This window comes from Pleuronectes platessa, chromosome 5 (assembly GCF_947347685.1).
Source record: "Pleuronectes platessa chromosome 5, fPlePla1.1, whole genome shotgun sequence".
Lineage (NCBI taxonomy): Eukaryota > Metazoa > Chordata > Actinopteri > Pleuronectiformes > Pleuronectidae > Pleuronectes > Pleuronectes platessa.
The window spans coordinates 27,011,969-27,026,315 of record NC_070630.1 but is presented as its reverse complement, the minus strand read 5'-3'; the positions used below and the strand labels follow the sequence as shown (position 1 = coordinate 27,026,315).

The window sequence follows — 14,347 nt, the reverse complement described above, 5'->3', positions numbered from 1 at the left end:
TATTTAACCATAACCTCTAACAATAAATTAAACCAAACGGAAACACGTGAAGGTGCCTTTAAAGCCCCCAGGTGTCGACTTGAATAATATCTGACTTTGGCCCCTTCTAGTGGTACAATCAAAAAGTGACTGTGGTAGACTGAAGTGTTTTACCTCCCAACTCCTCCAGCCCTGACCTGGATGAGAGTGAATGCAATGTATCTGTGTATGAATACAAAGAATGTCAAAAATATTGTTATCATATAGTTTGGATATACGTCCTTGTTTAACTGTTTAACATGTGCACAATCTGCTCTGTAGTTGTGTGTGGATTTGAACATGCATTTGTGAGCACCCACAAGTTTAGCATAAATCAGTGTGCATTTTTAAACCTTATTTATGGCCTGTAGATCATATTATACACATTTATTAGCATTGTCAGTACATTTTCTCTGAGAAGACACTTTACTACAGTTCTGCAATTCATATTTTGGGTGTAGGAATATTAATTAAGCTTTAACGTACAGACAGATTTAGTGGCCACTACAAGATAGACAGAAAAAAAAATGGAAGACTTGCAAACTAATAGACAATACAAGATAGCAATACAAGATAGCAGCAGAGGCTCTCCTGTTAGAGCCTCTGCTGCCCCCTTGTGGCAGCTCTTCGCCCTGTGTCTTTCCTAAACATGGGCCTGATCTTAGCTTCTCCAGTCACTGATGTTTTTCGTACTTTATTTGTGAACTTCCCATGTGTTCATATTAAATCGATCAAAATGTTGGTATGTCCACGGTATGTAGCCGGCACTTATGTTAATATGTCTTACTGTGTTTTATGATCCAGTTGCTCTATAGTCCGTATATACAGACTCATTTAAGTCTTTTCAGCTAAATAACGCCACAGTGACTCTGGCGTCTCCTGACACACATTCACACAGCAGCTGCCCACTGTCACACTGAATACGATGATATTTAGCTATTCCACTTCTGAAGCGATGATGAAGCAATACAACTTATGCATTCAATGGAAACAGACATACTCGTTAAAACAATTTATGCTACATGTATATCCCTCATTGTAAATAATTTGAATGTAGACTTAACATATTCCAAAAAGAAATGAGTGTAATAAGTATGAATATTAAAAGCAAAACACTTGAATCGTCTCTTAGAACATCTCTTGTATTGCTTCTCCAAGAGGAAATTTATTATAAAGCTTGTCTGATGTAGAAACAACATAAATTCCGTTAATAACCAGTCAAATCAATACTGATGGACAGAATAAAGCTTAAAGTGTAGATTCGTACATTTGTAGGGAGATCAAAAGTAGGAAAGCTTCATAACTGGGTCACTACACTGGATATTTTTAGTTTTTTTCAACTGCCCAGAATTGACTGTAGAATCACAAAGAGTGTACTTGTGCCCTCTAGTGAGTCATCATGGTCAGCAGTTCAGCTGGGTGCTTCTGTATCATTATTGCACACACACTATTTGTCTTATCCAGTGAATTCTAACACTCAGAATTAGTTTCTGTCTTTTTTGTAATTCAATTTTCTATTGTGTTTTTAAAAAACACCCATTCACAAAACATGTAAAAGTAGAGATCGCTTAATTATGATCACTTTCTTTAAGACTAAACAGTCAAAGAAAAAGCTGAGCTACATCAGTTAGAGATGTTGATAAAATACACTGCAAACAGTATATTATACCCATGACATTTCATTATCCAGGCAACATCCACATCATACATTTAATACCCCAGCACAGGTCCCCCCCACAGATCATTAAAAGTAAACTTCTTCCAAATATGAGCTGATCATTTCCCCACTCTCAGCTATTGAGAATGTTATAGCATGTTAAGTATGATTGTACTATATATATGAAAGGACGACGGCTATGACCAAACCATAAATCAATGACTGCAGATTCTAAAACATGAACATTTATGGATCTGGTCTCAATACAAATACAATTATTTCCCCAGTAGAAACCAAGTGAAACTAAACCAGCATCTTATGTGAAAGGTATGAAAGCAGTTTCAGATAAGGCTTTAAATCATTGCTTCCACAGCAGATCTGTTGTTCTCACTACGTCCAGACACAGCAGGGTGGTTGTGTGGTCCCTCAACGAACCCTGCCCCATGTCCAATACCTAAAGAGTATGACCAAGCAGCACAACAGTGACAATTTAGAAAGTGAATGATTTCCTGACCAGTAGTGGGCAGCTGCTTCATGGCAGTTTCAACAACCAAACCCCAAAAAAGGCTTTGGGTTGTACATCATTAAAGTGCTGATCTGTGTGGAGAATGACCAAAGAGGGAATCAAGACAATAACCCACAAAGTGGCAGAGTCATGCTCCAGCAAAGACATCCGCCACTTTCCTGTTGGCTGAGGGAGGTACAGAAGCTCTGTATTCAAAATACTCATTTGTAGTAGGTTTGTTCACATGGGAAAGATAATAAAATATACTCAATCTTTGACGTTGTTGTGATTGGTCATCCACAAAGGAAATGTAGAAGGATCATAGCATAAGAAATGTAACCAAATAGTTGTGAATAAACAATCTGATTTAAATGAGTTTTGTGTCTCTTAAAAAGTGTTACATCATATGCACTGTGTCAATTCATTTGTATAAGACATTTAGGTACGTTGAGATTTTTGTATACCAACAACTAAAACCATAGACCCAGAAGCACAAACCTCCATCAAGGCCCAAAAGTCCCTTTAAATTAAATCAAGCATCACCATATTACACACTCACATTATTCCCATAAACATGACACATTTGTTTTTTTGCAGTTATTCTGTGGAAAAACACCTCATCTCACTATGTTAAAGAAGGTGAAGACATATCCTGGATCTGCATCTGCACCAATATTGAATGTGTTCTTATGTGACCGATAACCCAGCCTTGTGTTTGTGGCAATCTGTCCTGTAGCTTCTGCGTAATCTTGCTTACAAACAAACATACAAACAAACAAACAAATGGAAAGGAAACATCAAGTGCCTAGCTAGTCTAATGTGAAAAACTCTTGTGTATAGAATGAGGTGAGGGCCCAAATGCAGATGCCAAATCAGCACAGACCAATGAGCAGTCAGTATTCAGACTCACGAGTAGGTCAACAGGCCGACATTAGAATCCAAAACCTTGGAAAGAAAAGTCATAACATTTAAGTTGGTTAAACATAAATGTTGGTAGTATAAATTATGATGATGATTCAAAATACTGGAGAACTCACAAACACACTGAAACAGAACAAAGAAACACAGAGAATAAGTAGTCAAATTTGACATGCCACAGGTGAAGATAATGAAGGCGGAGCTTGTCGTAGGCAAAAACAGGAAGCAAATGAAGAGGGACACACAAGTTTCAAAATAAAACAGGAAACAACAAACTCAATATTGCAAACATAATTCCAAATATACAAAACTACTCAAAACACAAGGAGATTATCAGCCTGACAGGTTTGAGTCTTTGAGTCTTCAGATGCCATAATGTAGATACAATACAATCTTTAGGAAATTTGACTGTCTGTATACAACAACTGGATCACAACACACACACTTTGTGTGTGTGTTGTGATCCAGTGTGTGTTTGGGTGTTTCATTGACCATTTTAAAATAGCATAAAAAATCCCCCAAACTGCCAACTTCCCCCGGTCATGACTCAGGAGCACCGTGCTCACCACTGTCTAAACCTTGATGATGTTACTCCTAAAATATTTGTCAACACAGGCTGCTGAAGTGTTTGGATACAAAGTTTGTTACACGTTACATGTACACATCACTAACATCTGTGATGTTTGTGTAGAATAATTAAAATCATAAACAAACGTATTATACACAGCAATTAACATATTTGTATTTGTCAAGAGCAAAGTGTAGGAGTAATTAAACGTTTTTAATCCACACATCGCTGCCACTGTATCTAGGAATCCTTTATTAACCTTGACTACAGCAATGCCTGTTCTGGATCTGTCTGCTGTCATGTTCTATGTTAAAGCTCTGGAGCTACTTCAGAATTCTTCTTTGTCATTAGTGAGTCCTCCTCAATTCTACAATATACTGTAACTATTTATTGTTTGCGTGCTGGACTTTGTGTTTATCATACCATGTTTATTTGTACTGAAGATTTTATAGTCAATGCTTAAATTTAATAAAGCATTACATTACTGTTCACATGTGTGGTTTATATATGAGTTTGAATGATTTACTTAACGGCTGTTACTTTTAAATATCACATGTCGGCTATTTCAGATGTCTGTTAAGCAATCGACACAATCTTCAGACACAAGTTCACAAATTTTCAAATAAATAGCTCTGTAATTCAGATCGATATAAAGCATCGCAGAGACCAAACAAACATTTTGGTGGTGCTTTGACGTGATTCTATGAATGTTGCTGCCATGATGAAGAATCTGTCCCTGTCACAGGTCAGTCTGTCTATGTCGGTCTCAGTCTGATATGGTGAAATAAAAAAAAATCTAAATATAAAAATTATACACTGCTGTAGTTCATCAGAGGATACAGAAGAGGAAGAAGTTCATCCCGGTCCACAGACTGTCTGTTAGCACGCTGCCTCCCCCTCACTGACTTAATACAGTGTCTGATTTCTCCGGCAGCACAGCAGCCTGCTACTTAGACTGCAAAACGTGACACGGACAGTCTCATATTCATCAAAACACTGTCATCATGTTATTATGAGACATATTTCTAAAGGTATGCTGATAAACACTAGTATCATGTCACTGTCAAATCGTCCTATCAAATCTTTGGTATGTAATTGTCGTCAGGGCAGCGTTGTTAAGTTGAACTGTTTCCAGATGTGTAAACAATACCATTATGTGATTTACTTGATTTAAGGTAATTGCAGAAACATTTGTAAAAGTACTGTTCTAGGGGCCTCTGAGCAGAGTCTTCTCTGAGTGTGTGGAAGTGAAGGAATTCCAGTGATGTGTCAGGAGGTAATAATTATACAGCATTGTTGTCAGACACAGACAGTGACGGAGTAGACGCAGTATTAAGAAGCATGTCTTCACCTGCCTTGGCTCCACTGACTGATTCAAAACCCACTCAGCAAATCTCTGGAGCAATACTGTCAGGGTTTTATATATATCTATATATATATATATTTATTTTATACATAGATAGATAGATAGATAGATAGATAGATAGATAGGTAGGTAGGTAGGTAGGCAGATAGGTAGATAGATAGATAGATAGATAGATAGATAGATAGATAGATAGATAGATAGATAGATAGATAGAATAGATAGATAGATAGATAAATAGATAGACAGATAGATAGATGTAGATGCAGTAATGGGGGCGGGGGGGACCACAGTCATATACAACATTGAACCAAGTGGAAATCACATGTTTTAGATTTGATGTTTTCATCTTCTCCTTGTTAACTATGATGTGTGTCTGTTAGTCACGTCTCCTAAAACGTCTTCACCTAAAATAGCAAGACACAGAATCACTATCATGAGACAAGCAACAGCATGAAACCATTCCCCAAATCCCCGACTTTTTTCGCATAGAGCAGCATTTATTTTCTTTTTTTAACCTAAAGAAGATTGGCAGATCAGTAATGATGCGACATCACATATTAAACCTGACCTGTTCATTCTTGTAAATCTGCTGACATGAAAAAAAGACTCCTATTCGTTTTTGCCTCTTGGACATTTTCAGTGAATATGTTGGCAAACTCCTCAAGACATTGCAATTTGGCAAAATGTTTCATCAAAGCATTTCCAATGGGGTCAAAGGAGAACACTCAAACCACAGTCACTGCACATTTTACACATACAAGCACATTCTCGATGGCTGCAGGAGGAAGTGGCTAGGTACTTTTACATGAATCACAGGGACCCTTTGAGAGAAGAAAAAAACACGTTCCCAAAACACTATAAATACCCTTTAGCACTCCTTGAGCCCAATGACTGCTTAGGAAAACACAAGGACAGCAACAATGATAGCTTTGCTGCTGCTGGCGCTGGTCGCTCACACCTCTGCACTGCCTCTGCCGTCTGAGAACAAAGACAACTGGCTTAAAGCAGAGGTAAGATCTGACACCTTTTAAACTGGCTTTAAATGGCATATTAAATGTAATCATGACAAGAATCATCACAGTGCTCACAATCTAATATGGAGCACTTTTCATGCCTCTTTGATTTTTCTCTCTGAAATAGAAATACCTCCGTCGCTTCTATGGTCTTCCAGCCGGTCTTCAGGGGAGACAGGGGACATCAGGCGCCTTCAAGACCAAGATCAAGGAGATGCAGAGTTTCTTCAAACTCAAGGTGACCCGATGAAGGGAATAACTTATTATACCTGGATTAAGGGAGGAGAGTTTCTCTTCGAAGTCATACACTTAAAAGAAAAATGTATTTCAAGTGATGGAGGTCTTTTATTTATTAATTATGTTAATGCTATAAAATGCTCTTATCAAAAATGACTTACTTATTCATGGTGTTCATTTCCAGGTGACAGGGAATCTGGATGACAACACGCTGGAGTTTATGAATCTTCCCCGATGTGGCGTCCCTGACATCGGGGAGTACAACCACTTCCCTCGAGACCTCAAATGGCCAAATAACGACGTCACATTCAGGTTGGCATTAAAAATTACCTCCACTAAGGAAGTTCATGTTTTTGTCTGTGTTTGTTTGTTATTGAGCAGGATTAAGATTTTTTACTGATTTACTTTTCATATTCACAATTTTTATTTGTCCTCGGATGTTTCAGGATCCTAAATTACACTCCAGATCTGAAGAAGTCTGACGTGGACAGAGCCATTCGCACTGCGCTGAACGTTTGGTCTGATGTCACGCCTCTGACCTTCAAGAAGCTGCACAATGGCATCGCTGACATTATGATCAGTTTTGGGTCAAAAGGTAGAAAAAACCTACGGCATTAATTGTGATATACAGTAAGCATGCTTGACTTTGGCTGGAAGGGTAATTGCATGCTCTAAAGGGGAGACTGTGAACATTCTGCTCAGTATATTTAAACGGACACCTGAATCCTGCAGAGCATGGAGACTTCAACCCGTTTGATGGGCCTGATGGTCTGCTGGCTCACGCCTACCCACCGGGCCAAGGCATCGGAGGAGACACTCACTTTGATGAGGATGAACACTGGACCAAAGATTCATCCGGTAAGACTTAGGCGCACGATCGACATTAAACACCTCTTATCTGAACAAAATATATATATATTGGACAGGATATATCTTTTCTCCACAGCCTACAACCTGTTTATAGTGGCAGCCCACGAGTTGGGCCACGCCCTCGGTATGTCCCACTCCACAGACGCCGGGGCCCTGATGTTTCCCATCTATTCATACAGCACCGGCTTCGTTCTGGCTGAGGATGACATCGAAGGCATTCAAGCTCTCTACGGTGATTCAGACAAATCTCACCTATAAATGCTATTAATAACATCATGGAAACATTACTGTGAACGGTGCATTAATGCCAGATGTTCAATCTCAGGTCCAAACCCAGACGACAAGAAGGTGAAGCCAAAGCCTGATGCCCCAGACAAGTGTGACCCCAAGTTGAGTTTTGATGCTGCCACAGAACTCAGGGGGGAGACCATAATCTTCAAAGACAGGTACATGGTTCATACACACACAGTCATACCCAAACTTCAGATCTTTATCATCAATGACGAAACTTAACATGTGATTCCTAAACACCATGTGTCCACGTTCCACCCAAAATCCACACCTTTAAATTCACTATACATCATAACCCAATTCAATTTTGTTTGTGTAATCATAACATACATTAAAGAGAGAGAGAGAGAGAGAGCAAAATATTTTAGGGAATAATTAGTATTAGTAGTAATCAGTATATCAGTTAATATTATACATTATTAAATTGTATCTGTATAGCGCCAAATCCTAATATACATTATCTCAAGTTACTTTACCTAGTGGGGTCAAGACCTTTAAATATAGATAAACCCAACAGTTTTAATGAGCAGCACTCTGGCAACTGTGGAGAGATAAAACTTATCAACTGGAAGAGACCTCTAGCACAACCAGACTCAATGTGGGCGACTGGTTGGGTTGAGGAGAAAAAAGGGAGAGGAGAGAGATGGGTGGAAAAGAGGGGAGAGAAGAGAGAGAGAGACCACATTAACTCTATGCTTTATCTTGTTCCAGATTCTACTGGCGTCTCCATCCTCAGATGCCTGAGCCTGAACAGACTCTGATCAAGTTCACGTGGCCCTCCCTCCCCAACAAGGTGGACGCAGCTTACGAGAACCCAGAGAAGGACCTGGTCATCATATTCAGTGGTGGGTCATGACCTCGACCAAGGAATGTTTTTGACTGTCAGTTAGCAGGATTACATTAAAACTACTGGACGGATTACCACAACACTTGGTGGCATTTCCCTTGACAATATTTCACGGATCTTGGTGAAAAATTATGTGTTCAATTTGGTGTAGATCCAAATAGAAATCCAGATGGAAAGTTTTGTCAGGGGATTGTTGGGCCTTGGTGGAAGTATGTGCTCTACTGAGTGGATTTCTAGTTATTGTTGTTGTTTTAGGCGCTATTGTTGTTACTTTTTCTTCAACAGGGATCCGAATGTGGGCTTTGAACGGATACAACCTCGTGGATGGTTACCCTAAATACATCCACAAACTCGGCCTCCCCAAAACCGTGAGGAAAGTGGATGCGGCCGTGCACATCAAAGACACCGGCAAGACTCTGTTCTTCACTGACGAGGAATACTGGAGGTATGTACAGATTAATGTAAGAGTTGATAAACCTGCACAGTACAGAATTCCTGTAGAACTTTTCCTGTTATTCTTTACCAACAGCTACGATGAAGCAACAGGCACCATGGACAGCGGCTACCCACGAACCATTGAGGACGATTTTCCTGGAATGGATGACGAGGTTGATGCTGCTCTTTATCAACACGGTACTGTGAAGCCTTTAATATCAAATTTTCATCAATATACAAAAAGATTATTTTCCATGTCTGTATTGAGTTTATTTCTAACACTGCTCCCCCTCTGCCCTTCAGGATACTTGTATTTCTTCCATGAACACGTGCAGTATGAATACAGCTACACCTCGAGGAAGGTCGTACGCATCATGTGGACCAACTCCATTCTCAACTGCTGATGAGGCGGTGTGTGACTGACCTACCATGGCATAGAAATATCTATCAATATAGCTGGCTATATGGCAAGAAACAACACAACATACACAAACATTCAGACATGTTGAAATGAGACGTAGGAGGACGGAGTCCAGGGAGTGAGCAGGGAAATGGACACGTGCAGGGAACACATGATAATTCTTTATTTCCACTAGTGCTGGACATAAGTCAGCTCATGTAAAGTGTCAGAAAGACTCATGGAATATTAATTTTGTATGTATATTTCCTAATATTTACTATTTATTTAAAAAATCTATCTGTACAACGGATGCCACACTGGACAGGGTTCATCAGTGAATGTGGGTCTGGCTAATCTGACTTGTGAAGTCCATATTAGAATTTTTGTTAGACTAATACACTGTTATTTTAACAGATAGAGCTCAGCAGGTGAATACAAACCGTACTTGTCCTGGGTAATAATGACGTCACTGTTAAAGAGCTTGTGTTGTCATTTAAAAGATTGAATTTGAAGTAGCACTGAAATATTTCTGTGAATTTTATTGTCAGTAATTTCAAAAGTGTATGTATAAATAAAAATGCTGCATGTGAAACTGAGTCAATATTCTTTCCAGCTACATCAGAGAAAGCATATTTTCCTGTGTTTAATGATTTCTGTGTACACGTTATAAGTATGCGATCATAATTCAATATGGTGATCAAATATGCTACTGCTAATAATAATTTAACGTTAATAATAATCATAATTATTATTTAATAAATGTGTTAACTTTAATATCGGCCTTATTCTGCTAATGTAGGTACTATTGTTTTGTATAGGAAGTTAGATGGAGCCTTCATGGAAACTACAACCCCTGCAGAGGATTGTGGCATTTAACAGAGACATATAATGACCATTTTTCCGCAAGTTGAAATGGTTTCTTGGGATATTAATGAAATGACTAACATATTTTGGTCAAAATACCACAAGGATTATTTAAAACAGCACCTTTTTACCCTGTCTAAAACAGCCCTGTTAAAGTATCATTATAGAGAACGCTCTTCTCATTCTTTTACGGTAGCAGTATTGCCCGTTTATTAGAGGTGTTACGGCTTCTGTGTGTATGACATATGTTGTCAATTCCCTTGTTACCTGTGCATGAGACGGATGAATAGAGCCGATGCACATGAGAATAAAATACTTAAACAGACGCTACGCTCATACTTTTTACGCCAAGTTACACTGCGTGAGTCAAGATAACTTAACAAGCCCTCCTCAGTTTGACCTGTTTTTAGTGTCGGGCAGAAATCACATCGCGTCAACACCGACCGTGGCCCTTCGCGATGCTTGTTTTAATTAAACAGTCGGATTCCCCTGGTCCGCACCAGTTCTCAGTGAGCTGCTAGGCGCCAGCCGGAGGGTTCCCCCAGCGGTCGCCGTAGCTGAGGTGATCCGCGAGAAGGGCCCGACACGCGTCCAGAGTGGCCGCCGCTGACCGCCGTACCCGGTCCCCTCCAGCGGCCCGCCTTCCGCGCCGGCGATGGACCCCGCCCCGCGGTCCAAGAGAAAGAAAGCCCCCGCACCAGCGACGCCGTTAGGCGCCACCGGATTAGGACCTCCCGGTGCCGCACACTGAGCCTCTGGCCGCGGAGAGGAGGGCGACGTCAAGTCAAGTTTATTACCGATAAGCCGATATCAGTAAACGAGGCGTATATCGGCGACTACCGATGTTCGGCCGATAAATCGGTGCATCCCTAGTAAATTACCTGATGATGCGTCTGTCGTGACTACCTTGTGGTTTGTGAGTAGATGTCCAGCAATGAGGGAGAGAAGGAATGATGACAAATAAACGTCAAAGGAATAACATAGCACATTATAGGACAAAGAAAAATCTGCCTTTAAGCCGAGGCGCATCTTGGACAAGCTGCAGTTCACTGGGTGGCCACTAGTGGCTGGCTCCAAGAAGGGGTCAATTCCCATGTTAATGAAAAGGAGAAACTCACTATAAAATAATGTTATGTGTTGTGTATGTTCCATCTGGTTCTTATAGTTTATTCTGTGTTCAGCAGGTGGAAGCACCACAGATTTTCAAACAGAACCGATGTACTGGGCTCTGGGTTTGTACCCTCATGGTTAAATGCACATATTGTAAGACGCTTTGGATAAACGTATTGAAAGAAATAAAACATTGTACAAATAGATAAAATGTCTTTCTACCTCATCTGTAATATTCAAGGTGATAATCTCCCACAGAGCTGTTGATAACAGTCCACATCAAGTCTCTCCACTTCTCTCTGAAGACATAATTATATACTTAATATTAGAACGGTTTACAACACCGGTGTGTGCAGATTATAATCATTTCTAAACTGTAAAGAGGGGGATGAGTGTGTCGGTGACAGGTCATATATCAAAATCACGACTGTTTGCTGTCCTGGCTCCTAAATGGTGGAATGAGCTCCCACTCGACATCCGGACACCAGAAAGTTCACACATCTGCCGCAAACTAAAAACCTCTTCCGACTATACCTTGAATAAAAATTTGAAACTAACAATTTAGTAGCACTTAAAATGCACTTACTTATAGCACTTTGTAGTTTTGCTTTATTTTTGAAGAAATTGTACTTTCTTGATTCTTGTTGTTCTAGGTTTGTACCCTCAGGGTTGAATGCACTTATTGTAAGTCTGTTTGGATAATAGCGTCAGCTAAATGTAATGTAATGTAATCTTGTGGAAATGCAACGCTGCGACCATGAGGAGCAGTCTGCAGTTATCCAGCAAAGGTAAGGATCATATAAACATATAAAAGTGATATCAAAGTGAAATATCGCAGTGTTCAGAGTTGACAAACTCGTTCTCTGGTCAGGGCCGGGTCTAGACAGGCATGTATGAGGGGGCAGCCACAAATCTTGAGGGGGCATTGTGCCTAACCCTAACCCTAACCCTATTTAGTTTGAGGGGGCACAACATTTATTTGAGGGGGCCAGGCCCCCTCTTGCCCCTTCCTAGACCCGGCCCTGTCTCTGGTTGAGACTCACTCTTTCTTCTCTGTGCCCTTTCCTTCCTTCTCCTCCCCGGCTTCGTCATCGGCCTTCTGCTCTCCGTTCTTTGTGGGCCCTGCATCGCCTGCCCCCGCCTTGCTGTCACCCTCCTTAGTCTCAGCCTCCTTGGTTGAAGATGCTGCCGGCTCCTCCTCCGTGGCTTCGGGCTCTGAGGGGGAGACAAGAATGAGCTGCCCTCTTTTTTTAAACTTAAATTATAGTTAATAGTGAACAGAGGACCCTTTAAGTATTTTTGTATCCACTGGTAGAGATGTTCAGTTGTGACAAAATGAGATAATTAAAGACACCATCCATGTTTTCACCGCTGTCAAATTACAACTGCAAAGGGGGAGCAGCACACTAAGTGGAAAGAAGCAGATGGGGTCAGAGAAGAACCAATTACATTTGGAGCAAATTAACATTTAATTGAACCCTAACAATGGAAAAAACTGATTTATGATCATTTTCTTTATGGTCTATATCTGTATAGTTGTTTTCTAGTCTTGATGACCTCTCAAAGTGCTTTAGTACTGTTCTTGCCATTCAACAATTCACACATCAACATGCAGCACTTTCAAGATGAGAAGGTGCAAATTTGGGGATTTAGCACCTGGCCCAAGGACACTAAGGCATACAAATGGGGAAGACTGGGATTGTACTGGTAACCTTCTGGTCAGAGGACGACCGCTCTAGCCCGAGATATTCATCTGTTGGCAGTCTTAGTGTTTTCTCAGGGGATAACTCGTGGAAGTTGATGAAAGGAGAGCTCTGGAGCTCAGGTGATGCTCGACCCCGGGGGCCTCACCTTTCTCTGCGGCAGCGGAGGAGGCCTTCTCCTGGGTCGGAGGCGCTGCTGCTCGGCGTATCGGGATCACGCACACGAGATGAATCTGCATGGAGGAGAACAATCAATCAATCAATCAAATTTTATTTGTATAGCCCATATTCACAAATTACAATTCGTCTCATAGGGCTTTAACAGGGTGTGACATCCTCTGTCCTTAACCCTCAGCAAGAGTAAGGAAAAACTACTAAAAACCCTTTTAACAGGGTAAAAATACGTAGAAACCTCAGAGAGAGCCACATGTGAAGGATCCCTCTCCCAGGACAGACAGAAGTACAATAGATGCCACGTGCAGGAAAACATCATCAAGATTAAAGTTTTCAAGATTAAAGACTAAAGTCTCTAGCAGCATTTGATGAGGGTAAACATCCCGAAGGACAACCCCAACATGACATGCCAAGTAGTTCCGCTATGATCACAGTCCATGGTCAGCAACCAGCAGGACCACGATCCACCATCCAGACCAGACGCAACTCCAGTCCTCAGTCACCGTCCACCGCCACCCACCACGAGCCACCACCGCGGTCCTGGTCCAATGCCCGTACCCGATGCCAACGCGACACAGGGTCCGCCACCACGATCAGCCCACATGACATAGAATCCGCCACACTGAATCCACCACCACGACCCCGGTGAGCGATCAACAAACTGCAATCCATGGTGCGGCCACAGAGGCCCTGGATCTGCGGGTGATAAAGCAAAGGGATTCCGGGGAAGGGGGATAGGGATGGAGAAGAGGAAGGAGAAGCTGGAAAGAGAAGCTCTGTGTGTCATGTGTCATAAAATAGAACAAGTAACGTTCTGACGCGCTAATTAGCTCTAACTATAAGCTTTAACAAAAAGGAAGGTTTTGAGCCTACTCTTAAACGAACAGATGGTGTCTGCCTCCCGAACTGAAAGTGGTAGATTATTCCACAGCCGAGGGGCTTGATGGCTAAAAGCTCTGGCTCCTACTCTACTTTTAGAGACTTTAGTGACGACAAGAAGGCCTGAACTCTGGGAGCGGAGTGCTCTAGTGGGTTTATAAGGTACTAACAGCTCTTTAAGGTAAAAAGGCGCTATATTATTAAGGGCCTTGAAGGTGAGGAGAAGAACTTTAAATTCTATTCTAGATTTAACTGGAAGCCAGTGTAGCGATGCTAATACTGGAGAAATGTGCCCTCTTCTCTTTGTTCTCGTTAGGATACGTGCTGCGGCATTTTGGACAAGCTGTAGAGTCTTTAACGACTTCCTGCTGGAGCCTGATAATAATGAATTACAATAGTCCAGTCTCGATGTAACAAAGGCGTGGACTAGTTTTTCTGCATCTTTTTGCGAAAGGACATGTCTAATTTTTGAGATATAACGCAAGTGGAAAA

The 14,347-nt window shown here is 41.1% G+C and overlaps 1 protein-coding gene across 1 annotated transcript; it reads left to right on the top strand.

Annotated features, from left to right (window-relative positions):
- Window positions 1-5,936: 5,936 nt before the first annotated feature.
- On the top strand, window positions 5,937-9,705 carry mmp13b (matrix metallopeptidase 13b). The gene is made up of 11 exons (XM_053422889.1): window positions 5,937-6,042; window positions 6,173-6,283; window positions 6,467-6,594; window positions 6,729-6,877; window positions 7,015-7,140; window positions 7,229-7,384; window positions 7,478-7,598; window positions 8,155-8,288; window positions 8,576-8,735; window positions 8,820-8,923; window positions 9,029-9,705. Exons 1-11 carry the CDS (start codon window positions 5,953-5,955, stop codon window positions 9,127-9,129), a joined length of 1,380 nt encoding a protein of 459 aa, XP_053278864.1. The 5' UTR covers window positions 5,937-5,952; the 3' UTR covers window positions 9,130-9,705.
- Window positions 9,706-14,347: the final 4,642 nt, after the last annotated feature.